This window comes from Colletotrichum siamense (assembly GCF_013390195.1).
Source record: "Colletotrichum siamense strain Cg363 chromosome Unknown KSG_Cg363_contig01, whole genome shotgun sequence".
NCBI classification, from domain to species: domain Eukaryota; kingdom Fungi; phylum Ascomycota; class Sordariomycetes; order Glomerellales; family Glomerellaceae; genus Colletotrichum; species Colletotrichum siamense.
This window is the reverse complement of record NW_023501014.1, coordinates 7,450,704-7,475,632: the sequence shown is the minus strand read 5'-3', so window position 1 is coordinate 7,475,632 and position 24,929 is coordinate 7,450,704. Positions and strand designations below refer to the sequence as shown.

The window sequence follows — 24,929 nt, the reverse complement described above, 5'->3', positions numbered from 1 at the left end:
TGTCCCAATTTCTTCCACATATAACATTGAAGCTATCCCGCGAGGGATTCTGTGTCTTCTCTGCATCTAACCTCAGCTGTCTAACGACCGCCCAGTCCACCGCCAATCACCTTTCTTTTGTGAGTTGCCCGGACCCAATTACCACAGTCTTAGCCAAGACTTTGGCGAGTTCGTGATCCTTGACTGGCTAAATTGGGGGCAGTGCACCAACTAACGCTTCGATAAATAGCGCTGCAAGAAGCCGTGCTTTGCATACGAAAATCACGTGTGGGTTCCCAAAGCGCGACTCAGCATCCTTACCTTCGCCCCCCGAAGCTGCCGTCTCACCTCATCCTCACTCACGACGCCAGCCTCACTCGATCATCATGATTCCTCGGGTCGTATTCTTCTTCCAATTTCTTGTCACTTTGGTCCCAGTCATCACTGCACTTGATGTGCCAGAAAACGTCAAAGACTTCTACGATCATGTCCGCGGTAAAGGCAAATGCGGCAACGTCTTGAAGGATGGCTTCAACAGCATGGATGGCGACAGCGGCGACTTCGGATACTGTGGTGATTACTTGGAAAAGTACAACATCATCTACATTCAGGGCAAAAAGGGCCAGCTCACCAATATGGACATCGACTGTGATGGCGCCCAGACTTCAGGCGACGGCCGCTGTGCCAGCTCTACGGATACCCAGTCACAGACAACTTTCAAGTCCAGGTTGAGCTCTTGGGGTAACGGCGACCTCAACTCTTACATTCACCCGTACGTTGTCTTTGGCAACGAGGGCTCAAAGCCCAACTGGCCAAACTTCGACCCCAAGGAGTATGGCGTCGAACCTCTCAGTGTCATGGCTACTGTGTGCAACAACCAACTGGTTAGTAGCTGCCTTGATCTCATCTGAGTTTTGATTGTACTGACTGAGTCTTAGTTTTACGGCGTCTGGGGCGATACCAACGGCGACGACGGCGATCAGCCTATGGTTGGAGAGGCATCCATTGCCCTGGCGACTTCATGTTTCGGAAACGGCGTCAACGGCAACCAAGGTCACGATGAGAACGACGTCCTTTACATTGCATTCACCGGCCAAGACGCCGCTCCTGGTGCAAACGGCGCCAATTGGTCCGCGTCGACTTCCGCGGAGTTCTCCAGCAGCATTAATCAACTTGGTAATAAGCTGGTCGAGCGCGTAGGTAGTGGTACTAATCTCAACGCCCGCGCGGACAAGGCGGTGCTGTTCTCGGCTTATTTATTGGGGCTTTTCTGGATCATCTCCTGATTCAGACGCAGCCAGTTTGGCGTTTGGGCCTGTTTCTCCTTGTGTTTTTCTTTTCCGTCTTTCATCCTGATTCTACATGTTTAACGGGCGTTCGAGCCTGTCCAGGAGTTATGCTTTGAGAGTTTCCGTTCCCCCATCCCTGACCAATATCCTACGCATCCTTCTTCCACATCTGCATTGCATCGTCCCTCCGCACAAATTCCGGTTCTGAGTTCTGTTCATTGATCAAATTATGACATGCTTCACTTTCTCTGTGTATTCATCATTCTGTGTTACTACTTTGCTGTTATTTTGGGATACATCGCACGCGGAATAGATTATGGAGGAACAACGATAAGGCATGGCAAGGATAGAATGCGAAAAAGTAAATAAACTTAACAAATACATACAATTGCGAAATACTTAGTAGGGCTATCTACTATGCTGTAGTGGAAACCATGGTGTTGTTTTCAATGATATGGTACAAATCAAAGGTGGGAACCCATCTTTATGTTGCTTGAAGTATGTATCTATTCCACCTCACCTTGTACTAAAGGCTCTCGCTCTCTTTCCCTATGAGTGAGCTGCCCCACATTTGTGCTTTCAAACTTGCGGGCCGAGATTTTCTGAGAGAAGAGAACATCTAGCTCCTCATATGTTCGTCCCTTGGTTTCAGGCAGCCTGAAGAAGGCCCAAAGTATCACACAGAAGCAGGTTCCTCCCCAAATAAAGCCTTAATTATTGAGCGTTAGTCGAGTCTGCACAGAAGCATGTATGCATGAAAACGAGGCAATGGCGACATACCTGTGTACCCGGACAAATCCCACGCCGTGGGGTTGATGAAGTATGACTGGAGCACTGAACATGTAACGTTGACCATGTAGTATGCGTTACGGGCCAAGCAGACTGTTTTTTGCCTTAGCCTAGTTGAACCAACCTCAGCTGGCAGTGCCCAGCCTAGCTGTCCAACAGACAACTGGAAGACGAAAGTCCAGAACAAACAGAGGGCTGCCTGCGTGAACCCTACGCCGGTATGGTAACCCCAAATCTGAAGGATTCCTATCAGTAACAACACGCCCATCATGACGCCTGTGCCGGTTAGGTAGATCCTTCTGCGACCGAAACGAGGCATCAGGATAAACCAATTCAGGAATGTGGCAAGGAGCGCAAGGCCGGTGGTCCCGATATTGAGAGAATATGTCGTTGCCGTGGGAAGTCCGATTCTCTCAAAGAAATAAGTAGAGTTATCTTGGGATATTCGTCAGTGGAATCGTAGATGAGTGTGTGTTCAAATACTCACAGCCAAGATTAAGTCCGACAAGAGGCTGCCCAATAAATGCCATGCATGCGATTTCTGTCCTTCGAAGTTCAAACTTCTTCAGGCAATCCCAATATGACGTGCCGACCTCAAGCTCTTCTTCGAGTTTGTTCGTGTATACAATGGCGGCCAATGCCTTCTTCGGATCTGCTAATGGTGACTCGACCTGCAGCCTGCGCAGAGATCTCTCCGCCGCGTCTAGACGCCCGTGTCTAACTTCATGCCATGGACTCGTGGGCGCCAAAGCCACAAGCGGGATGAGGAATGTTGGCCATATCCACTGGACCGCGAATGGGATGCGGAAGGCCCACTCATCCTCGCGGGACTGGAAGCCGCGTAGCACGCCGGCCGCAATTAGTTGGCCGATGATGAAACACATGTTGGTGAAGCTCGTGAAGTAGACTCGTAAGATTACGGGAAGACATTCGGAGGCATATGCGGGTGCTGTGGTAGCGAAGACTCCCCAAGGGAATCCAGCAAGAAACTGGCCAATTAAAAGAACTGCAGCGGTCTGCGCGAAGAATGTTATGAAAATAAATGAAGACAGGCTGATCAAGGCTCCTAAGAGGACAGCTTTGTGCCCGAAGCGACTGACAAGAGGCCTGGAAATGTTCGTCAGCTTCCTGACAACATGAAATATGATTCCATCACATGGATACATACCCATTGAGAAGAGCACCAAAGAATGCGCCCACGCCGGATGCATTTGATAGCGCAGCCTGCCAGGGTGCGCTCAGCTGATATCCCGTAGGCCCTCTGCCTACATACTCTCCAAACTTAATCTGGAACTGGGGATACGCGAAGAAGCTCTGGACGAGAATCTGGTCATAACCCTCCATGATGACGCATGTTGAGATGACCAGACACCATAATATGGCCTTGTAGTAGATGCCGAATGCTTGGCGAAACGTCAAATTGTGCTCGAATTCAAGACCCTCGGCCACGTCTTCGTCGACCGTTTTTGTCGGCAGGTCCAGCATCGCGGCGGTGTGGTGCTGAGCGTCGGAATCCTGCAGCTCGGGAGTATGCAGCAGCGCAGCCCTCTCCTGGGCTGTCCCGATACTTGTGTCCATCTTATGGAAATATTAAAGTCTCAATGATAAAGTCAACGGCTATGCAACCAATCGCACATCAAGGTGCATGAATGCAGTTGCGTGAGGTTCAGAGTTGGGAGGATCATTGGCAGTGGTACGTTTGGCTTCGGGCCCACCAGATGCCTAGGTATTGACAACGTTTCAAACGAAACACTTTCCGGACTATGACGGAACCTTTTCGCCTAAAATGAAGCCACCGGAGTTTCTTGCAGTCCGAGCAGCCTTAACGTTCATGTGACTGTAGGTCAAGTGCGGGAAAGCTTGGGTAACCCAGTAAAGAACGACCAGCCACCCGCAATTCGGTTCGCGGGGATGACGCGCGGGGCAACAGCACGGAAGCCTCCGAAAACCGGAAGAAACAGGGACTTGGGTCGCTGTATGGACTAGCCATCGAAGTTGGCGTGATTGAGGCTCGTGGAGCAGTGGACCTCGCGATCTTTTCTATGTTCTTAAGAAAGAACTCGAATCTCAAGCCACACAGATATCGGCATGGATATCAAAGCATGGCTTTTCTTTGTGCGGCATTTGAACCTGTTGCGGGTTGCCATCCGATGTACCCCCGGATGTAGCTCCGATCTGCTACAGTGTGTGACCTGCAACATCGTCGGGCTGCTTTCGAAATTCAATACCCCATCTGAGAAATTTACATCTTATGTCTTCTCATCGAAGCTCTCTCTTCAAGCGTCTTCTACACTTGATGGCAACTATCTAAGTGACACAATACCGATCGTTCCGCGGATACCTTCCTCCTGCGAAACCATCGATCATATCGGGGCGGACCCCGCTTTTACTCCACTCGGAAACGCGCCTCCCCCGCTCTAGCAGCATGGCCCAAACTAACAGTATCTTGAACCGCTATCGAGGTCTTCACTATTGAGAAGTCAATAGATGCTCATTCATAGCATTGGAAGATGCCCCCGAAAAGCGGCTCTAAGCGTGCTCGGCCACCGCGTAAACGCGTGCCCAAAGCGTAAGGGCCTCCCATCCTCTGTCTATGATGAAGCCTATTGCTGACCTGTCTTATCTCCCAAGTTGCACAAGATGTCGCGACCAAAAGATAAGATGCTCCGGGCTTGAGCCGTGCCAACAATGCACAAAGAGAGACCTGATGTGCCATTTTCCTGATGAAAATCAGAAGGTACTCGTAACCAGAAAGTAAGTGTGAAATACCAGATTCAAGAAAAGCGGCAAGGTGGTCTAATCCGTACAGATACATCAATGAGCTGCACGACAGATTGGCAGCATACGAGAGGCGTGAACCGAATGAAGATCCAGTGAGCAGGAACTTGGAAGACTTGATGAGTCCCGAAATGTGTAAGTGTGTAAAGGTCAACATTTGATGAGGTATGAATTGCTGAAAGGAATAAACAAGATGGTGAAACGAGCTGCTTCACAGACGATAATTTGGACTCAACTCGGCGCTCGTCAGGCCTTGCACCTGCATCACCATCATCATCAAGGGCAGCTACAGCAGCTCAACAGCCGGGCGATGTGGCCGAAGCGCCTCTGACCAACCCTTTAGCGTTTCATACAATCGACTGGGTCCCGGGACCACATGGAGCACCTGGTTAGTACCTGCATGAGAAGTTGACCACAAAGTACTTACTGATGAGATTCAGTTTTCATGGGAACGTCTTCGAATTGGGCTTTTGGACGACGGGTATTAACAATGACGCATGAAGCTGTCACAGGAACGCCTTTGCAGATCGATAACCTGTTCTTTGACGGAAACGTCTACGACTTGAAGTGGGACGGGAGCAGAAGTTCCTGCGCTCGCGACGACTTTTGTCCATCCAATCTACCTACTCAGGACTTCGCTATTTATTTGATAAACTCGGTCAAGTTCCGTTGTGGCCGCCTATTCTACCTCTTTGACGAGGAAAGCTTTATGAAGCAGTTTGCGATATTTCATGAACACGGAGCTAATCACCCAGGCCTATCACGTCTCTGGTGTGTTCACTACCTAATTCTACTGGCGTTTGGGAAAGCATTTGTGGTACAAACAACGAGATCTCAAACTCCTCCTGGCTTAGATCTTTTTGTGCATGCCATGAAGATGATGCCGGACTTTACTTTTTTCGAATGCGACTTTGTTGAAAAGATACAAGTTCTCTGCTGTGCAGCACTTTACTTGCAATGCCTCAGCTGCCGTACTTCGGCATATCGGCATGTAAGTTGACATCTACGAATTTTGGCGGTGGGCAACTGACATCCACAAGATATCCCAAGCTGTAAGCCTAGCGCTTGAAGGCGGAATGTATACAGAGATGCAAGGGCAATATTTGGACGAAGCCTACGTGCAGAAGTGCCGTTTGATGTGGTGGACCCTCTACGTGCTGGAGAGACATATGTCTACTCTCCTTGGGGTACCCATGTTCATCAACGATGAAAACATATGTACGCCTTTCCCTGCCCGCCCCGATCAGGGACAGAGGACAAGTGTCATGCACATCCAAGTGAAGTTGGCGCAAATTCTCGGGCAAATTCATCGCAGTAGGTCATAACCCTCCTGATGGCAATGTACCCACGGCGCTCATATTTCATAGGTGTTTACGGCATTGACGGGCAACTGGACAGTCGCTATCTAAGCGCCACAAAATCGCTACTTCAAAGCATAGCTAATGTGGCTGGCCAGCTCAATGAGCTCTTTGATATCGATTCCAGCGAGAACACATCTGGCGTGTCGCGTGTATCGGCACACCTTCATCTCCAATATCACCAATGCATCGTGCTTACGACGAGGCCACTCCTATTCATCTTCTTACAGTCGAGACTCGGCCAGTCTCATACGACCCCATTACGTTGGGCGCAATCTGAAAGTGTCAAAGGTCTTCTCCAAGTTTGCATGGAGTCTTGTTGTCAGAGTATCAAGATTCTATCGAGACTACTCAACCAAGGCCTGCTGGGTAAGCTGTCTGTCATGAAGAGTGATCTCAGTATTAACTATCAATCTAGAAAGCTTCTTGACTTTTGATCTTGATGCGACGTTTACAGCAGCCATTGCCATATCCATGGGTGCCGCCATTGATCCCTCGCTGGTCCCAGACCATGCTCAACTGACACAACGAGCCCATGCTCTCTTCGATGAGATGAGTTCACATGGAAGCAAAATTGCGACGATGATTGCATCAGAGCTGAAGCAACTCGACGGATATTTGAGCCACCTCCAAGTCGACGGCGCTGAGATCCTGCCCGTTCAAGATTTTCGCTCCGATGTCATGGCACAAATGACCCCCGGCGGAACATTAACTGGTGCTCCGGAATTGGGCATGGGGTTCACAGATGACATTGACTTTGGCTTACATTTTGAGTTGAGCACTGAACAGCTCATGCAGCTGGCTAATTCATTGGACGTCGATAGCTTAAGTCGGCCTTTGTCAGCGGATCATCACGGAACGTAGCTAGCTGAACGAGACGAGAGATATTCCAGTCACGTCATAAGATTTCACGAGAATTGGACTTGAAGCAATCATAAAGGCGCTAGCGTTTGTACATCTTCCGGGAGGAGCGATGAAAGAGTGGGCAGAGAACAGTAAGTCGCGGTCCGTCGTTTGAGGCTTTCCATGTTTCAAACGCTTGGCGAATGCCAGAATAGATGTGGATATTACCGGATCAGGTCATCTGAGACTTCTCAGTTCCTTTGGAAAGAGCTCAGAGGGCTGAGAACCTTCGCAGAATGTGACCCAACTTAGTTTTTCCGATCTGAGACTTGATTCAGTTTCCGATCAACGTAAAACAATAGACTTGAATTGCATTCCTGTGCTCCCTTGGGCTCCGCCATGTGGTCTAACTTTTGGAACGCCAGAACGCCCCGTCACCCTTCTTGATTTGCCACCATGCAGTGATATCATTGGCCACCTAATTATGTACGCAATTTCTGTCCTTCTCGTCAACTTCGACGACGGAACTCGTGCTATGGTCACTTGGAGACTAAGAGCGAGATGCCTGACACTTTTGGTACCTGATGACTATAGCCGTTTTCTTCTGATGCTTCCTAATCGAAAAGCCTCAGGTTTAAACGCAATTCTATCGGAAGAGAGTTTGGCAAGGGAGATATTTGGGTGTCCTAGACGTCCACATTTCACCTCAGCTCAGCTTAACTGGGCGATCCAAGTTGTCGGTGAGTCCGTCTGCGTTCCATCAACAACAATTCCACAGGTGCGCGTAAGATATGTTGAATGGCATGTTCGCATAAGCCTTCCCAAACCATTAGCAAATATGTCGCGCTCGTACAGCTTGCACATGTGGCCAAGAGACTACCTACTAAGGTAAAAGTTTGATACACCTGGCTCAATCAACATAAAAGAAGGATCTCGAGCCACGTTTGTTCTCATGGGGCATCTCCAAATCAACACTTACTTCCAAGCTTTCCACTGCCTTTTTCTCTCGCCATGAAATCATACACTGCTCTCAGTGTGGCCTTGCTTGTGCCAGGTTTGGCCTCTGCGGCGATTTGCAACAACAACTGTGGCCGCGCGGTTGCGGGTACAGCCAGAAAGGACCCTCCTTTTGCTTCCAGGTCATCTCTTTGTGCAGCGTTTGTGACAGCTGCGGTTCAGTAAGTCCGGAGCATTCTGTGACATCGGTTTTCAAGATGGGTCCAAGAAGCTGACTGGTGACGTAGACCGATTATCGGCAGAAATGTACATGTTCGCCGGCAGGACGCCCCTGAACCCGTAATCACGGGCATCAAGCCTGCCTACGCCAGCTCTTGCCCAGATGTCACAGCCTATTGGTCTGCGTGCCAATGTATCGAAGGCATCCCGGCCACTGCCATCACGGTTTCGGGTACCCGAACCACGCCCGTCACCAGCGCCTCTGTTACAACTATTCTCTCTCCTAGTACCACAGTCTCTGCAGAGGAATCAATTGTTCCTAGCAGCTCTGAGTCTTCTACCATCTCAGATAACTCAGAGACAGCCACCTTGGAGCCCTCTACTTCCTCGGAACCTTCCATCTCCTCGGAGCCCACTGATGCTACCACGTTGGAGCCATCCCGTACTTCGGATGCCTCCGACACGGTTACTCAGGATCCCACCAGCTTCATCACATCTGTACCGGCCGTTTCCACGTCAACTGATGGTCTGATCCCTGCCACAACAAGTATTTCATCTGCCCCTAGCTTGCCGCTTTGCACGCCAGGTCTTGAGTTCGCCATCTACACCTTTGAGCCACGCTCTCCGGAGTGTCGAGGGGTGTTGTACACGTCTCCATCTCGCGCGATCGATCTTGGAGAACTTCTCATGGGCCGCACTCCCGACGCCACTGGCTTAACTCCTGGCTATGGCACAATCGGCTTGCGACGAAGCAGTGCTCAGGCCTCTGGTCCCGTCGAGTACAACAGCGTCCGGGGCCCGGAAAACTCCACCTTTGAGTGCAACGTGATTCAACACCGCGGTTATATCGAGGTCACCGCTCCTGGCACCTACAGCGTTATTCCCGAAACTCCTGACGACGTCATTCTCATTTGGGTTGGTAACAATGCTCGAACTGGCCAGTTTTCTGCTAGCAACAGCAACAAATCTGGCCGCTGTTGCAGCACGCCGAGCCCTTACAACTTTACCGTAGAGCCATTTGATGGGCTGTTCGAGTACATCCCTTACCGAATCTTCTATGCCAACGCGGCTGGCCCTGGTGGTTTTGGAGTGAGGGTGGCGGGCCCCGGGGGCATCATTGACCCGTTCGTCGTTGCGAACTGCACTGGAGAGGGCAACCCTGCTCCTGGTTGGTCTGCATGGCAGTTTGAAGACTACGCTTCGAATTAATCCACTTAAGTGATAAATGGTTCTTCAAATACATCCCAACACAAGAGGATTCGACTAGGTGGAAGGAATTTGATGGGACATTTAGAATTTAGATGTACACGCAAGACTATGGTAGCGGTCAGAAGTACTAAGTAGCATGAATCATCGAATGTCCGGGTCAATGTCCAACTTGCTCACAGCGTCTCTACACTTGCATTCCTACTCCAGTCACTGGCCAGTTCTCTTCCAAAGCTTTGGCATCGATCCTTCCTTTCCATATACTGGATCAAGTTCTGGGCCAGGCACACGCTCACACATCTCTCGTTTCTTAGCGGTTTCCTCTTCCGAATCCAGAGCGTACTCCATGTCGTAAGGCTCTTCTACCGTGTTGAACCCGGTCTGCTAAGTGTTAGTATCACTCTGAACTCCACAAATTCTCGACCCCAGTCCTGCAACTTACCAATGCATAGAACCCGATGATCTCATAGTCATCTTGAGTGTCGGTGACGAAGTGCGTCACCCCAGCCTAGTACAGTTAGTCAGACGTAGGTGTAAGGTATCCATGAAGATAGTCGTCAACCCACCGGCCAAGCGAAGACATCCCCAGGACGAGCCACAAACTTAACGCCGACGGCGTTTCCGTGCTCGTCAAAGTCCGCATCCAGGGGCGACTTGCCAAGAAGGTAAGTGCCTGTGCCATGCAAGACCGTGTACGCCTCGTGAGTGGTGGCATGGTAGTGTGGAGTAGCAGCAAGCTTCTCGTTGGCAATCTTCCAGTGTCCACCTTTTATCCATTGGTTTGATTGGAGGATTTCCATAGCGGCTTCGTATGATCTGTCCGCAAGCGCGTTCCTGTATACGACGACGGGAAGGGTGGAGTTTGGGGAATGCGGGGTGGCAGGGACGTAGAAGGTCTCGGGGGTTGTTTGGTTCACGGCCATAGTGGTTGATACTCAATCGAAAGATACGGTATTCTTCAATGTTTCTGTTGAATGTGGTTGTTCTGTGGTTGTTCTATGCTTGTTTACAAACACCGGGACTCGAACTTTGGGTGTTTGCTTCCATGGCCTTTATCTATGTGAGCTGTCTCACTCTTCACTTGAGGGACTGTCAACTTTCGGCTTCAAAGTCCGCTGAAAATCTTCATTACCCAAGATCTCCGTTGTGGTTTCTTTGGTTGCAATTATTTGGTGTGCAATCGGATGCGGTTGCCGATGGGAATGTTATCCCCGAGAGCGTGGTCTTGGAGACCCTTTCCACAGAAGTAAAGTCCGTGTTTTCCAGTTCGTGAGCGGCGTAAATGGCGTATCCGAAGAATTCGGGTAAGATTTTATTGGTCGAGATCATGCTAATCCCAGATCGTAACAGCACCCAGTGTTCGCTCATAGCGGCTGTCCGTGCCGGTGGGATTGGTGATCCGGCGTATTTGGCGTATCAGTAACCAAGGGCAGGGGAAATTGTGTGAAGTCAGATTATCTCTACCGGAATAGAAGCCAAGAATTGCTTGTCAACAAGCATTCATGGTCATTGCCCACCGAAGCAGGTAAGGAGAATCACGTTGCAAAACATCTACAAGCTCGTGAAACGCATGTCCGTGCTTATGGTGAGAAATTGGCATTCAGATATTCGCAATGTGGTGCTCGGTCATATTCTATTTTGTCTGGTCGGTATTATAGCTATGATACAGCTGGAATCCAATACCATTTGCATCACCATATCACAAATTTGCAATGTGTGCACTCAAACTTATTCTTCGACACTGATTACACATGGGACAAATACGTTGCTCAAATGTGCTGGTCCAAATTACCAAGTCTTGGAGACTTGATCTGCTTGAATTCGACGTTGTTGCGTTACCACAACTGTACATACGTAAGGAACCTTCTCCATCTAGACATCTTGTAGTAGTCATCCAGCTGGTTTATCTCTTCAACACTCAAGTTGCGCCGACCCGTGACACAGTCAGCTGTGTTCAGGTCTCTCCACGGAGTGCGGTAGATAACCTTGTACCCTATGGTGAACACGACGATGACGAGAAATCCGATCATGTATTGGAAGAAGTTTTCCGCGCTGAACGAGTCGCTTCCCTAAACCCACACACTCATGATTAGCTCTGCTCGGGAACTCTGAGATCAAAAGTCACAGCCCATGTGAAGGCTAACAATTTACACTTACAATAGGGTCGATACCGCAAACCAGGCAACACGCCAAAAGCAGCAGCGATATGAGCATGAGCCAAGCCGGTGCCAGAGGCCAGGCTGTGGACTTCCATGCATAAACTTGGGAGAAGAGCGGGTCGTTCTGCGCCTTGAGTGCAGCGTGGAAACGCCAGTTTGTGAACGAGATGATGATCCAATTAGTGAAGAATGAAGCACTCGTGATGGAAATCAGCCAGTTCAAGACCGTCAAGCCACCGGCTGTGAAGGATGGTTAGCAACACATCGAGGTTAGACGGACCACCAGAGACAGGGTTGACTCACATGCAAGCTGGATATATGACATGATGAGCGCAGCGATGCACGTAATGAGCAGTGCCCATCTTGGTCTTCCCTTATTATCAACCTGGGCAAGCCGCTCGGGGAGAAGCTTCTGATGAGCCATCGTTCTCAAAATTCTTGAAGAAAGGTAGACTGCTTCTGCAGCAATGGCCAAGACACCACACATCATTCCAGCATTGAGCAAAGACGAGATACCTTTGATACCGGCATCTTCAATGGCAACAACGAACGGTGATGCTGCAACGCTACTTCCGCCGAGTAACCTCTCATCGCTTGAGGGGACCAAAATCGTAATGAAGACGACGCTGATCATGTAGATAAAGTTGACCCGAAATGGCACAAGCTTCGTTGCGTGGGCCATCGAAAAGCGTGGGCTAGCTGCCTCACCGCCCATGATGCCGATGAAAACTTGGTCACCAACCGCCCAGACTGCAAGCAGCGCACAGTTGGCAAAGCCCTAGGGTGAGTCAGATTGTGTTTTCATCGTCAGAGAGTCTCATTCCTCACCGTAAACCCATTTAGGAACGCCGGCAGTTCAGTCCAAGTCTCGCCATGATGAATACGACCATTCGGGCCAGCACCCAAGACCAACGCAAGCGACAGGACAATAATGATGAGGAAGAGAAAGATCTTGATGATTGAGGTGACGTATTCGAACCAAGCGAAGGCGCTGTTTGGTAGAAGGAAGATGATAAAGCATGCGACGAGGAAGAGTGATACTCTCAGACAATTGTTAGTTGTTTGTCACACAGGTGGAGAAAGTCGATGTGGAACGCACCAGTTCCCGCCAGTGGAAACGAGTCTCCAGCCCATAGTGAGATCAACACGTGGAAGAACCCTGTCTCTGCGGCGACGATAGCGGTCCATCCTTCACATCATTAGCAAACAAGGCTATGTATGAAGGTGGACAGAAACCAACCAAGCCATTCAGCAAAGCCGGCACCAAAAGCAAGCGCTGGGTCAACCCAACGATCGGCGTAGTCAATGTAGTTTCCAGATACGGGAAAGGCGATAGTCATCTCCGATAGTGATTGGAGGACGGCCCAGACACAGCTGCATACCATCAGGTAAGCGAGCACCATGTTGCCTGGACCGCCTGTTGCAAGTGCCTTCCCAGTCGCAATAAAGACTCCGCTGCCAATATTCGATCCCAGTGAGATAATCTTAGGTGTAGGTTAGTAGGTATGCGCCAAATTGAGCAAGACAAGCAGTGCTTCTGACATGGACTTGACGTGGAGTAAACGAGCGGTGAAATTGGCCGTTCCGATCCTCCTGCAGTTGCGTGTGGCCCTCGACCACGCTGTTTGTCGGATGTAGACTGCCATTTCCGGTCTTTTCGGTGCCGAACTTTTCGTCCGCAGCAATTGGCGGAGACTCCTTGGAGGCGGTCATGGTATCGGATGTGTGCTCTTCACGTGGCTCGGTGGGGGTTGCGCGCATGCGAAAAGCTGCGTCTTGGACTCTTGAAAAGTTAAGTGAGTTCAAACGAGCTGCATGAGCTCGGAACTGCAGGGCGATTGCCAGTTATGTATTCCGAGATTGCGTGTAGGCAATCAGCACGAAATGGACTGATGCCAAGAGCAATAAGCCAACCAATGTCCCCCTGATATCTCTGGTATCTTGGAATAATGCGTGCTCCCTGTCTATCAGCTATCTGCCAAGCTGATAATGAACAGGCAACCCTTGTTTAGCTTCCTTGTCAAACCTCAGCTTCTGCAGATAAAGACCCGCTTTCCCCGCGTTTCCACCCTCCTCAGCAAGCCGTTGGGTTCACGCGATAGCATCACGCTACGGGAAACGCATCCGATGAGGGCTCTATCGCCGATGCAAGCGTAATCACCGAACCTACCCAAGCAGCTCCGTCTTCGACAATCCGGGCAACGATGGTTGGTTACTCTCATCGTCCACCATGGTGGGCAGTCGGATGCGATGACCGTGAGACTGATGTTTGAGATAGGTTCGGATCTGTTATCCAGGCGCATTCATGCTATCCAGTGTTTATCAGTAAGGTGTAGGCACTTTGTAGGTAGGCAAGTTAAAGATAAATAAGACCATCTTCGTGGATTGATAAGGTCAATACCTTTCCAACAACTAAGAAACCTCGTCCGATCATTCAGCCACATCACCCGGCAACCTCAACGCACGATATCAATCAGAACATGCCATCCTACGTTGACAACCGTCCCCTGGACGCCATCATTGTTGGGGCAGGTTTCGGCGGCTGCTACCTTCTCCGGAACTTGAGAAAACAAGGATTTCGGGCCCAGATCTTCGAGGAAGGCCATGGCCTAGGCGGCGTCTGGTGGCACAACCGCTACCCTGGCGCTCGCGTTGATACCGACACTCCCTACTACGAATTCTCCGACCCCGAAATATGGGAGGAATGGGAATGGGCTGAGAAATACCCCAGCCAGGCCGAGATGGTCAGGTACTTCGAGTTTGTCGACCAGAAGTGGGACCTCAGCAAGGACGTCACCTATGGTGCTAGGGTGACTGACGCCACTTTCGACCCCCAGGCCAATGACTGGACGATTCAAACGGATAGTGGCCACACGGCCACAGCACCCTTTCTCCTACTTGCGATGGGCTTTGCTGCCAAGATGTACGTGCCGAACATCAAGGGGCTCGACACGTTCAAGGGCTTCTCATGTCATACGGCCCGTTGGCCAGATCATCACCTCGACTTGACGTGGAAGAAGATTGGCATCATCGGCACTGGCGCGACTGGCGTCCAACTTGTCCAAGAGCTCGGCCCCACTGCAGAAAACCTCGTTGTCTTCCAACGTTCGCCTAACTGTGCAGTGCCCATGAGACAGAAGTCCCTAGCACTAGATCCCCCCAGCAAGACCGGATACCCAGAACTTTTCTCTCAGATGAAACTTTCCAGAGCCGGCTTCACCTACCCAATCATTAACAGAAAAGCCATGGACGATACGCCAGAACAACGGAGAGCTTTATTCGAGCAACTCTGGGATATCGGAGGCTTTGCACCCACTCAAGGAAACTACATGGACTTTAGCACCAATCTGGAGGCGAACCACGAATTCTACTACTTTTGGCGGGATAAAGTGCGGCAAAGACTCCTCACAGATGATGCTGAGTTGATCGAGAACCTCGCTCCTGAAGAACCTCCGTATCCTTTTGGTACGAAACGTTCATCTTTAGAGCAGAACTTCTACGAAGTCTTCAATCAAGACAACGTCAGTTTGGTCTCATTGAAGAAGAACCCGATTGAGAAGGTCATTCCGGAGGGAGTGAAGATGTCTGACGGGACTATCCACAAGCTTGACGCTCTTCTTCTGGCCACCGGTTTTGACGCCGTGACCGGAAGCTTCACCCGAGTCAACATTCGGGGGCTCAAAGGAAGACTTCTCAATGACGTTTGGAGCAGCCGAGCACGCACATTCCTGGGCATGAGCACATCGGAATTCCCAAACATGTTCTTCCTCTATGGTCCTCAAAGTCCCACCGCGACTGCGACAGGGCCAGTTGTCTCAGAGATACAAGGCGACTGGATTATTCAGGCCTTGGTCCATCTAAGAGAGAACGGATACACCCGCATCGATGCGCAATCTGATGTTGAAGAACAATGGGGCCACCGGGCTAATGATATTTGCAACGGGACGCTTCTTCCTCAAAATAAGACGTCTTGGTACATGGGTGGTAATATTCCAGGAAGAACTCGGCAGGCGCTCAGTTACATGGGCGGCCTGCCAGCGTATCGCTGTGCTATCAATGAGTGTTCCTCAGATGGCTTTGCCGGGTTTAGCATGCAATAGAGTGTAAGATAGACTAGTTAATAGCAAGTACATTCATTAACGCCTTCTTAGTAAAACACGCTTGAGTCTTGTTTGCTTCATCTATGTATTTAACTGTACTACCAGCGTCTGTTCTATAGTGCGCTCAAGCCTGCGAAGTGTTATGCGGAACAATCCATGCAGTGCGTTCCTATACGGATATGTGTGTACTACGAGGGATAAAAATATTTAGTAAAGCTGTTTGAAGATTGTGAGTGTACAATGTATGCTTATTTGAATCAGGTCGACTCGATGAACTTGAGCACATGGGCAGGGACAGAAACGATGAAGGGGGTGGTAATAATGATGTTTAGACGAAATAGGTTTAGTATTGCAGTGACTATGTGTATGGACTGCCTAGACAGCCTAACCCTTCATCAATCAGGGAGAAACATGAGTAGACTCATGGATGCAGGTACATTTGCGAATGTACTGCTCCTACCTTCTTCATCAGACGCTTCTAGAAGCAAATCTTATGCTAATCATGCCAAGATCCAAAGCACCCAGAGCAAGTCATGAGAAACAGCAGTGCAGCAAGTCAGCAGCAAGCGGGGCACTTCTCGCGGAAACTGGAGGCTATTCAGCATAAGTACTGGTTGTTTCGCGATATCAAGCTTCGGCTGAGACGAAAACGAAACGACTCGGAATCGACAAATTGAGCAACACACCAATCGTATCGCTCATTCGGTGCAGCGGTTCAGATGTTTTGACTTGCCAACGGGGACTTTCGTTGGCTCGGTCCATCTGATGAGCCCATCAGTACCCCTCATCTGATCTCATCATCGCACAGACAATACGTCGGTATCGGCCGCATTGATATTAGGACATTTCTCGGTGACAGAGTCTCGGCTTTCATTGGATAAGAGTCGCATGAGCTTGATGTGTGGTAGGCCACTGTTCATCTCGAAAGCGAGGCGAGTCAACATCGCGTAAGGTTTATTTCGCCATTTGACCCCGAGGCACTCGCAGTGTGTGATGGAAACTCTCTTTTGGCGTTACGATGACCCATATATGAATTGGTATCCGTCCCTTTAGTCTCTCGCTACCATCATGCGCTGCGCGGACCGACCATGAAGACGGTCGTAGGTAATGCGTCATGAGGTTCTTCGACATCAGTACGACTACTATCTTAGCCGCTTGCTATCTCTTTGGGCTTGCAAGCGGTTTTGTGGCAGACTTGTCTCTTCTTGCCTTCGCAGGCACTCCGGTTGGACAAGTAATCAATTTCAACGGACGTAAGTTACCATACGCTACTTGGTGCTTTCATTCTTAACAATGAGCAAGTGGACATATACGTATCCAAGCCGAAGGAACAGCCAGGTAGTAATGGCATGCCCGCTCAAACCAAGCCAACGGTTGGCATCGTCCACTTGACAGACGTGTTCGGAATTCAGTCAACGGAGAACAAACTGTATGTGTGACCTGGATTCAAAGTCGTCCCAGTACAATTTGATCAAGGAGCTAATTGTAGTGTAGTCTGACAGACAGTTTCGCACGCGCTGGGTACGTCACCATCATGCCCGATCTCTTCAATGGAAAGCCTCGATCCGAGGATCCAAAGTCCGGCTTCAACGCAACCGAGTTCTTCGGATCGCACGGACCGAGCGTCACTGATCCTATCGTCACGACGGCACTCTCATATATGCGCGACCAGATGGGTGTGTCGAAGATTGCAACTGTGGGATATTGTTTCGGCGGCCGGTACGCATTCCGCGCGCTTGGATTCCCTCAAGGCAAGGCGGTGAATGCGGCATTTGCTGCTCACCCGACTTTGCTAAGTGATGATGAGATCAAAGCAATATCAGGCCCCGCTAGCTTGGCCATTGCTGGTGAGTAAACTTCGGCAATGACAACAACGCAATTCCTTGACAACTGATTCTGTGAGCAGAGAAGGACACGGGTATGAAAATACAAAGAAGGATCGAGATTGAAATGGCTATGGCACGCACTGGTCAGCCGTGGACTATGAACTTGTACGGGGGTGTTCCGCATGGATTTGCAACCCATCCCAATCTTGATGTACCTGTCGAAAAGGCTGGCAAGGAGGATGCGTTTCTCCAAGCAGTTCGGTTCTTTGAATCCTGGGTTTGAGCGAGCATGAACAAGTTCAGCGTCTGAAATAGCTTGCTAGCACTTATAACTACCGTCCACCAATTCCAGCACCCCTTGTAGCAGGTGACCATTTTGGTGTGGCGGGCTAAGAGAGAGTGGACAGATCTTGATGACATGACGAAACGTGGGGTTTCTCGTGATCTGGCGTCCATGACTCAAAAATGGACATGTCAGCCACATGCATGACATAGCTAATCAGAAGCTGTTAGCCTCAGCACTTGTACAACTTGGACGAGAACGTCGTCAAATGAGTCTTGTATCCCTGAACTGGTGGCAACTGGTGTTGCTTGGTGTCAGCGGGCTGCATTAGCGTGTCATTCCAGAAAATGGGTCTGGTGGAGCCAATCATGGTTCGTCTCAATGATGGAGCATTGCCATATTGCACTCAGCGACGTGATAATTATTCGTAAAACCAGACAACGAAATGAACCCATGAAATATTTAAGTAGACTCGAAATCGCCAGAAAAGGCTTGTGTTCTTCCAGTTGTTCACTCTCTTCGCTCTAATCACCACACCAAAATGACGTCTTCTTTCGCCGATAGAGTCATCGTCGTTGCTGGCTCTGCCTCAGGAATGGGGCTCGCTACCTCGAAGACTCTCATCTCAAAAGGGGCAAAGGTCGCAATGTGCGACTTGAACGGCAAAAGTCTCGAAAATTTCAGAAACGGCATGGATCCCGAGATTCAAAGCCGAATCCTCGTCAAGTCTGTCGATGTCATCAGTCGCCAAGGCGTTAAGAGCTTTTTGGCAGAGACCATGGCATACTTTGGAAAGATTGACGGTGTTGCCAACTTCGCAGGCACTGGTGGCCATGAACTTGGAACCCAATCCATCTGGGAAACAAGCGATGAAGAGTTCCAATTCATCGTCGACCTCAATGTCAAAGGGGCATTCAATTTCCTCGCTGAGTCGCTCAAACCCGGCGTGTTGACTGATGGCGGGAGTTTTGTTCATGTCGGGAGTATGTTCTCAACCCAGGGGTTTCTTAGAGGTGCTGTCTTTGCTGGTTCCAAACATGCCTCATTAGGAATGGTGCGGAGTGCAGCCAAGGAGGTCGGAGGTAGAGCCAGAGTCAACTGTGTGCTACCGTAAGTTGCCCTTTTTCCAAACTGCTTCTGGACGGGGCGTCGGAATAAGATGTCTGATACTGACAGCTTGTAGTGGCGCGATTGATACTCCAAAGCACCGGGCCAATCTTGAAAGGGTGCAAGACTTCCCTGCACCGACATTGGTTGGCGATGCGCAAGAAGTTGCAGACGTCACAGTTTTCCTCCTCAGTGACAAGAGTACTTTCGTCAATGGCGCTGCCTGGAGTGTTGATGGCGGCGCTGGGCTTTGAATCACATGGCATTTATATGTTATATTTCGCAAAGAGGTTTCGGGTCCTCATCCCAACCTTTGGTTGTAGATCAGACCTCAAGACTTGGTGTAGGAACAGTTGAGCTTTGTGTGTTTTCGTCAACTAAGTTGCATCAATTCAGAGGGCAGTTGTCTCAATTCAGATATCCCCAGTGGCACAATATTAATTGAGCCTAACATCGTGATCAACAACTGTGTGATGATTTGTGCGGAAATAGAAATCATCGAAGGTCATAAGTGTTTATTCTCGTCCGCTGCTTTTCGCGCGTCGATCATCTTGATGCTAGTTCATTGCCTGCTTGCCCATTCATACCCCTTTCGATTCGCGTGCCTAAACAGTGACGTTGTGAACCTCATCGCCGATCAAGAAGACAGGCTGCTTGTTGCTGTAGTTGGGAACATCCTGCATGATCTTGGCCGTGTCGGCTGAAGCAAGCGCCTTCTTGACTGACTCGACGCTGTCCCACTGGAGGATGCCGGCAAAAGCGTACTTGGGCTCCGCGCCGTCAGGGCCTGGGGCGTACTTGGTGACAGACCAGCTGGTCACGCCAAAGGCCTTCCATGTCGATCCCGCAAGGGGCATGTGCTTGTTGATGTAGTAGTCGATGTCGTACTTGGCATCGGGCTCGTTGGGGTAGAGCACAGTGACGGTGGCGGGCATTTTGACGGTTTGTTGGGTTTTGGGAGCTTAGAGTTGAGATGGGAATGTTGCTGGTTTGCGACTGAGATGTACGTTGACTGTTGCGGGTCACTTTATCCGTGATCTGTCTGGGACCCGAGCGATATAAATATCGCCCTCCAGTTGGTCCCCTCACTGACGTAACTGAGGGACCCTGCTACCACGGAGCCCCGATTACCAATCGGCTCAACTGTTTGCCCGTGGTTTTGTTCTAGCCTCCGTGGATTCCGGTGGGAATGGTGCCCTAGACAAGGAAGGTGGTGGGGAACTTTTCGGCTTTTATCAGACGAGCTCTGTGCTTCGTCGGAGACAACCCTCGCGAGCCGCGGCATCTCGACGGGCAGCGGACTGGCAAGAAGCCTAATAAGTGGGACCTTTACCACAAACACGACCCTGAAAAGACGAAGTATGCTGCGACTGGTGGTTGACGAGAAGGATTGCAGAGCAGACTTCTGAGGTTGAATTCGGGTACATCTCTGCAGTGTACCTGATAGCGCCATGTTCGCATCCAGATCGAACGTCTTCTGCGAGGGCGGGGTGATTGCAGGAAATGCACCCAAAAAGGCCCCTCAGAAATGGGTTCTAGAATGAACTGAAAAGAGTCGCAGTAAGCTTACGCCGTCAGCAGTCTTACGTGTTGTTTTACCAGATCAGAAGGTTTCGACGAGGTCGTTGGCGATATTTGCCCTCATCCATGTCGCAGGCGACAACTCATCACTTGCTGACAATTGTTTTGATGGTAAACCACATGACTTGGCCTCATATTTGACTTGTCGAGACTCGAGAGCTATCTGTCCTGGGCTATGACTGCATGGCTGAACTTCGGACTGATAGGCCGGCTCGGAAAGTGGTCTTTCATGATCACGCAAAGTCCGATAGTGCTGATGCTTTTCTGACAGCTACAAGCGGTGCCCGGTCGGTTTTAGTCTGGGCATTGCGGGATGAATTTGATGTCAGCGAGGGAATGGCGGAGGACCCCTCACTGCAAATTTGCCAGAATATACCTCAGTCATATCATGACCGGAACCAAATAATAGTAGTCCAATGTCTGCTCTCTTGGCCGGTCATTCGTGTTTTTCTTTTCCTTTGGAATGAGAGCACTCGACATCGTGAAATGTTTCCATGGACTGAATTTAAAGGCGCAATCACATGTTCAAAGAGGCAGAACAAACAATAACCGGCCACATAGTGAGGCGATTCTCGACACAATCACAGAATATGCTGTTATTTGCTGTAAGGTGAGCCGTAGTTGTCTCTTGTCAGAGGTGAAACACTGGAAATCTCTCATAGTATGCAAATGACGGCTCCAGTCCGCCGGCAAATTAACTCGCCATGTGAGTGCCTTTGCAATAGGTGATCAGGCAGCCCTCCTGCTGAGTTTCATCAAGCATACTGCTGCAAACAATACGGATTGGCAGAGTCTTTACAGACGGAATCATTTGCTTAGATATCTTGCCAGTCATACAAACAGTCCTCCACTCGTTCCTCTGTTTTGCTCACTACATTTGACTCCATACTCTGTGACTGACCTCGACGCAGCATGCTCACAGTCCTTGATCAATGACGAGCTGTTGGCATTGAGCTTCAAGCCATATAAATACATGGTCTATCTGCTAAGGACGCTGTTCTCTCACTTCTCCTCTCTTCAACACACAAAACACACTTGCTAGAATTGGCTCAAATCTCCGATAATCGTAAGTTTCGGTATCTTTCACATTACAGCTTGACAGACCAAGATAACTACGCAATGGGAGGTCGCAGATTTCATAAGGATTCCCAGATGGTATTCCAAGACAAGTTCGAAGACCTGAACTTGCAGTCTCCGTGGACTTGTTGCGGATGCAAACGGCGAAATGACCCACCGACCGCCCCGCTCATCAAGTGTCGCAACACACGCTGCTCTCATATGGGGCCCTGCGAGGAATGTTTACGCCTGTATCGGTAGAAGATCATCTAGTGGCTCGTCTCAGGTTTGAGAAAGAACACAGGATCTCGCGAAAGCAGTCTTTTGGTTAGCTGAATGATGGATCCACGCTCATATTCAATAGAGCGCAGTTTAGTCAGTAGTCTTTCGTAATGGAATAATCAGTTGAGAGCAAAAGCATTATTGGAAGAGCCGGGAGTTTGGACGCTAAAGCCAAACATTGAGTCTTTGAATGTCTGGTATCTCCAACGAATTGCTCGTTCACAGGACATTTTGGGCTATGGTCTGCTGCTTGCAACTTCAAGCTTAAGAAGTTACTTCTAGTGGCCTGCGAGGAGCATCATAAAGAGACATTACTCGGATGGGTGGGGGTGTTCAATTTTCGTTGACATACTGCACAATGTGGACAGCCTTTACTGATGAAATTGCGGTCAACCGGTGTGGAATGATCCAGAGCTACCTCCATGTTTTGACGATGTTGGCAGTGGTTTGCAATCACGCTTGAACACTGGAATGATGCAGCTTGTTTGACATGGGTACCTCAGTCTTGCAAGCTGCGAGCCAGGGTCTGGTGTCTGCCAACAACGTCGGAAACTTGCCTTAGACTTGGGCATCTCGTGGAGTCGAAGAAACTAATGATCGCCAACAATAAACCGTTGATGAATAGCCCGTCAGCCATCTTGTCGAGAGTACATCTAGGCTGCAATACAAAAGTACATTGCAGGGCTCCAGTTTTCTCCATCTTCTCTCAATCAAAGGGTCATTTTCGTCAACAAAACATGCCGATCTTCTCTAAGCCCCCACGTAGACTAACCACAGCCCACCCAAAGTCCCATTCCACGAGATAATAAAGCGCGCTCCTATCCCATCGCAGGTCTCTACACACAGAAACACTACCTGCACTCTGATCCTTACTCGCGCCAGTTTGGCTACAGACTCAACCTGCCTAGGAAATAACGATTTCATTATGGGCAACCCATTCGAAGACAAAGCCGAACTCGGCTCATCGGCACCGGGCGTGGCTCCACCCGCCTACACACCGTTCGACACCGCCGCTTCATCGTCGTCATCGTCCGCAACTCAAGGGCCGTTCCAAATGAGCCCCTCCACCACGCCGTACCAGCCATTCCCCTCATCCATGAGCGCATATTACCAGTTGAAGATCACGCGCACCTTCCATCTGGGCGACAGCAACAACCACAAGCTTTTCGCGGTCTCCTCTTGGAGCGGGACCAGCAGCAAGAGCCCCGGCATCCCCTGCATCATCCTGCACAACGGACCGAACCCCGAGGACCCTGTTCTGGCCGTCTGTTCGGATGAGAAGAACTGGTCGCCTTTGGCCAACTATCCCCGAACTTTGCACAGTTCCATGATTCTGCCATCCCTGGAGGCATATCCCTCTGGAAAAGGAAAGGAGGAAAAGCACGCGACGGAGGACCTGCGACCGGTGATCTTCAACGGCAGCCACGTTGACTCTTTCCGGTTCTCTATCGAAGTTCCGCAGCCTAACAACGAGGCTGGAACTAGCAGGCTCTTGCGCGAAGACTTTGAATGGAGAAGGACGAGTAAGGATGGGTTGAATGGGTACAACAACGGGTTCGAGCTGTTCCGTCTCAAGTCCGATATCCGGCCCGAAAAGACGAGCAGTGACGTTGGTGGTAGCGAGCCCGAGAGTGAGGCTCTAGCTGCTATTCTATTCAAGGGGTCTTTGAGTGTAAACAAGCCTTTCTACTTCGAGTTCAAGGGGAGAGGCTTGACTGGGGAGCTGGGAGACAGGTGGTCTGTTATGTCTATGATGACAGGAATCAGGATCTGGTTTTTGTTCTTCGCGCATAGGGCGAAATAAGATTTGACGGGGACGGAATGCTCTTCCTCTTCGATAAAGCATGGCGTTCGTACTGAAAAGGAACTCCAAATCAGCAGCATCCACGGAAGTCTGTTGAGGGAAAGGGGATATAAATGGGCGTCACTACACAAATTGATTTCGTCAACCAATTAGTGCTCGTGGTTTTATCGTGTAGTCCATCTCCTCAGATCTCAGCATCATTAGATTAGTCACAGAACTCTTTCGGCATCTGTTCAAACAACATCCATGATTCTAACGCGTCGACGTCCGTCATCGTCCGGACTTCTGACGTATTCCACTTTGTACTATACGAAAGATGGATTTCGGCCGGACTTGGTTCCCTTTTCTTTCTCTGTTCTTTTGTGGTGAGTGAAGCCTGCCGTATTTGGGCGGAAGATATCCTTTGAACTAATACTGCTGTGTCTGGAGCGTCTACATTTGTGCCTCCGTAAGCATCATTCATCGACCAACGGCCCATTTAAGTAGGCCATAACAGGACAAGACACGACCAATGAAACGGACTAAATTGCCTTCGCTACTGCGAGGAGATAGAAGGCTGGCACGAAATGCGATTTGTTGATTGTCGTAAACCTTCCATTTTGCCCCTGAATACACGTAGTTACGGAAACCGTCCGCAGAGCCCTCCGCATGTTGTTTCAGATGAGGTTCCTTGTGCATTCTGATGCTATTCGTATACGATATCCCAAGGACGCCACCACTAGACGACAGCTTGATAATTAGGGTTCATGGAATATTCATCAGATTCCTCGGCGCGCAAAACCAACTTGGCCTTTTATGATGAAACTGCCTGCCAATACCCTATCAACTGCCGCACATATCGCGAGATGCCAAAACCAGTCATAATTCGGTGCTCTGTCTCGCATACCACTTCACGTAGACTTTATATACAGAAATGCCAATTAAGCATTTTCCAGAGAGGAGTAAGCTCACACATGTGACTGGCTCGTCAGTATATCATAGTCAAAGTCGTATCGAAGGAGACCCCAGGAGCGACAAATTAATGTCATGTATGGACTCGCCAAAAGACTAAGGTTAGCGTGACCAAGGTACAGAGTTCTCGGGCTCTTCGTACGCCTTCCAATGACTCTGGGTCCTCAACCCAGACAGCATTGTCCGTCATCGCCGTCAACGTCAACGTATTCTGTTCCGTAAGATTGTTGAGAGATGAGATCGGTTTGTTCGAAGTGAGTGGATAAAACGGCCATCCTGCCGTGAAGCAATGCAGACTACGAGTAGTTGGAAGCCATCCCAGTCTAATGTAACTTTTCAACGCACCATCCCTCAGAAAGCAT

General features: G+C 49.8%; 10 protein-coding genes across 10 annotated transcripts; 7 read left to right on the top strand and 3 right to left on the bottom strand.

The window, feature by feature from the left end:
• Positions 1-365: 365 nt before the first annotated feature.
• On the top strand, positions 366-1,265 carry csn (Endo-chitosanase; the record flags this gene model as incomplete). Its single annotated transcript, XM_036633740.1, has 2 exons — positions 366-863; positions 918-1,265. The coding sequence occupies 2 exons, from the start codon at positions 366-368 to the stop codon at positions 1,263-1,265; spliced, it is 846 nt and encodes a 281-aa protein (XP_036501735.1).
• Positions 1,266-1,774: 509 nt separating this feature from the next.
• On the bottom strand, positions 1,775-3,635 carry MPH3-4 (Alpha-glucosides permease MPH3; the record flags this gene model as incomplete). Its single annotated transcript, XM_036633739.1, has 5 exons — positions 1,775-1,977; positions 2,049-2,150; positions 2,247-2,492; positions 2,545-3,164; positions 3,226-3,635. The coding sequence occupies 5 exons, from the start codon at positions 3,633-3,635 to the stop codon at positions 1,775-1,777; spliced, it is 1,581 nt and encodes a 526-aa protein (XP_036501734.1).
• Positions 3,636-5,792: 2,157 nt separating this feature from the next.
• On the top strand, positions 5,793-7,057 carry CGCS363_v001889 (putative transcriptional regulatory protein; the record flags this gene model as incomplete). The annotated part of the gene is made up of 4 exons (XM_036633738.1): positions 5,793-5,826; positions 5,898-6,149; positions 6,203-6,562; positions 6,612-7,057. The coding sequence occupies 4 exons, from the start codon at positions 5,793-5,795 to the stop codon at positions 7,055-7,057; spliced, it is 1,092 nt and encodes a 363-aa protein (XP_036502723.1).
• Positions 7,058-8,047: 990 nt separating this feature from the next.
• Positions 8,048-9,421, top strand: CGCS363_v001888 (uncharacterized protein; the record flags this gene model as incomplete). Its single annotated transcript, XM_036633737.1, has 2 exons — positions 8,048-8,214; positions 8,281-9,421. 2 exons carry the CDS (start codon positions 8,048-8,050, stop codon positions 9,419-9,421), a joined length of 1,308 nt encoding a protein of 435 aa, XP_036502724.1.
• Positions 9,422-11,253: 1,832 nt separating this feature from the next.
• HIP1-1 (Amino-acid permease GAP3) lies at positions 11,254-13,290 on the bottom strand (the record flags this gene model as incomplete). The annotated part of the gene is made up of 7 exons (XM_036633736.1): positions 11,254-11,487; positions 11,576-11,817; positions 11,881-12,355; positions 12,406-12,617; positions 12,677-12,766; positions 12,818-13,061; positions 13,120-13,290. 7 exons carry the CDS (start codon positions 13,288-13,290, stop codon positions 11,254-11,256), a joined length of 1,668 nt encoding a protein of 555 aa, XP_036502721.1.
• Positions 13,291-14,057: 767 nt separating this feature from the next.
• Positions 14,058-15,677, top strand: CGCS363_v001886 (Baeyer-Villiger monooxygenase; the record flags this gene model as incomplete). Its single annotated transcript, XM_036633735.1, has 1 exon — positions 14,058-15,677. The coding sequence occupies one exon, from the start codon at positions 14,058-14,060 to the stop codon at positions 15,675-15,677; it is 1,620 nt and encodes a 539-aa protein (XP_036502722.1).
• A 1,534-nt stretch (positions 15,678-17,211) lies between these two features.
• On the top strand, positions 17,212-17,786 carry tropI-4 (Hydrolase tropI; the record flags this gene model as incomplete). Its single annotated transcript, XM_036633734.1, has 2 exons — positions 17,212-17,524; positions 17,584-17,786. The coding sequence occupies 2 exons, from the start codon at positions 17,212-17,214 to the stop codon at positions 17,784-17,786; spliced, it is 516 nt and encodes a 171-aa protein (XP_036502719.1).
• A 541-nt stretch (positions 17,787-18,327) lies between these two features.
• On the top strand, positions 18,328-19,147 carry lvr-0 (Levodione reductase; the record flags this gene model as incomplete). Its single annotated transcript, XM_036633733.1, has 2 exons — positions 18,328-18,896; positions 18,970-19,147. The coding sequence occupies 2 exons, from the start codon at positions 18,328-18,330 to the stop codon at positions 19,145-19,147; spliced, it is 747 nt and encodes a 248-aa protein (XP_036502720.1).
• Positions 19,148-19,498: 351 nt separating this feature from the next.
• Positions 19,499-19,828, bottom strand: CGCS363_v001883 (uncharacterized protein; the record flags this gene model as incomplete). The annotated part of the gene is made up of 1 exon (XM_036633732.1): positions 19,499-19,828. One exon carries the CDS (start codon positions 19,826-19,828, stop codon positions 19,499-19,501), a length of 330 nt encoding a protein of 109 aa, XP_036502717.1.
• A 2,909-nt stretch (positions 19,829-22,737) lies between these two features.
• CGCS363_v001882 (uncharacterized protein) lies at positions 22,738-23,616 on the top strand (the record flags this gene model as incomplete). The annotated part of the gene is made up of 1 exon (XM_036633731.1): positions 22,738-23,616. One exon carries the CDS (start codon positions 22,738-22,740, stop codon positions 23,614-23,616), a length of 879 nt encoding a protein of 292 aa, XP_036502718.1.
• Between the last annotated feature and the right edge of the window lie 1,313 nt (positions 23,617-24,929).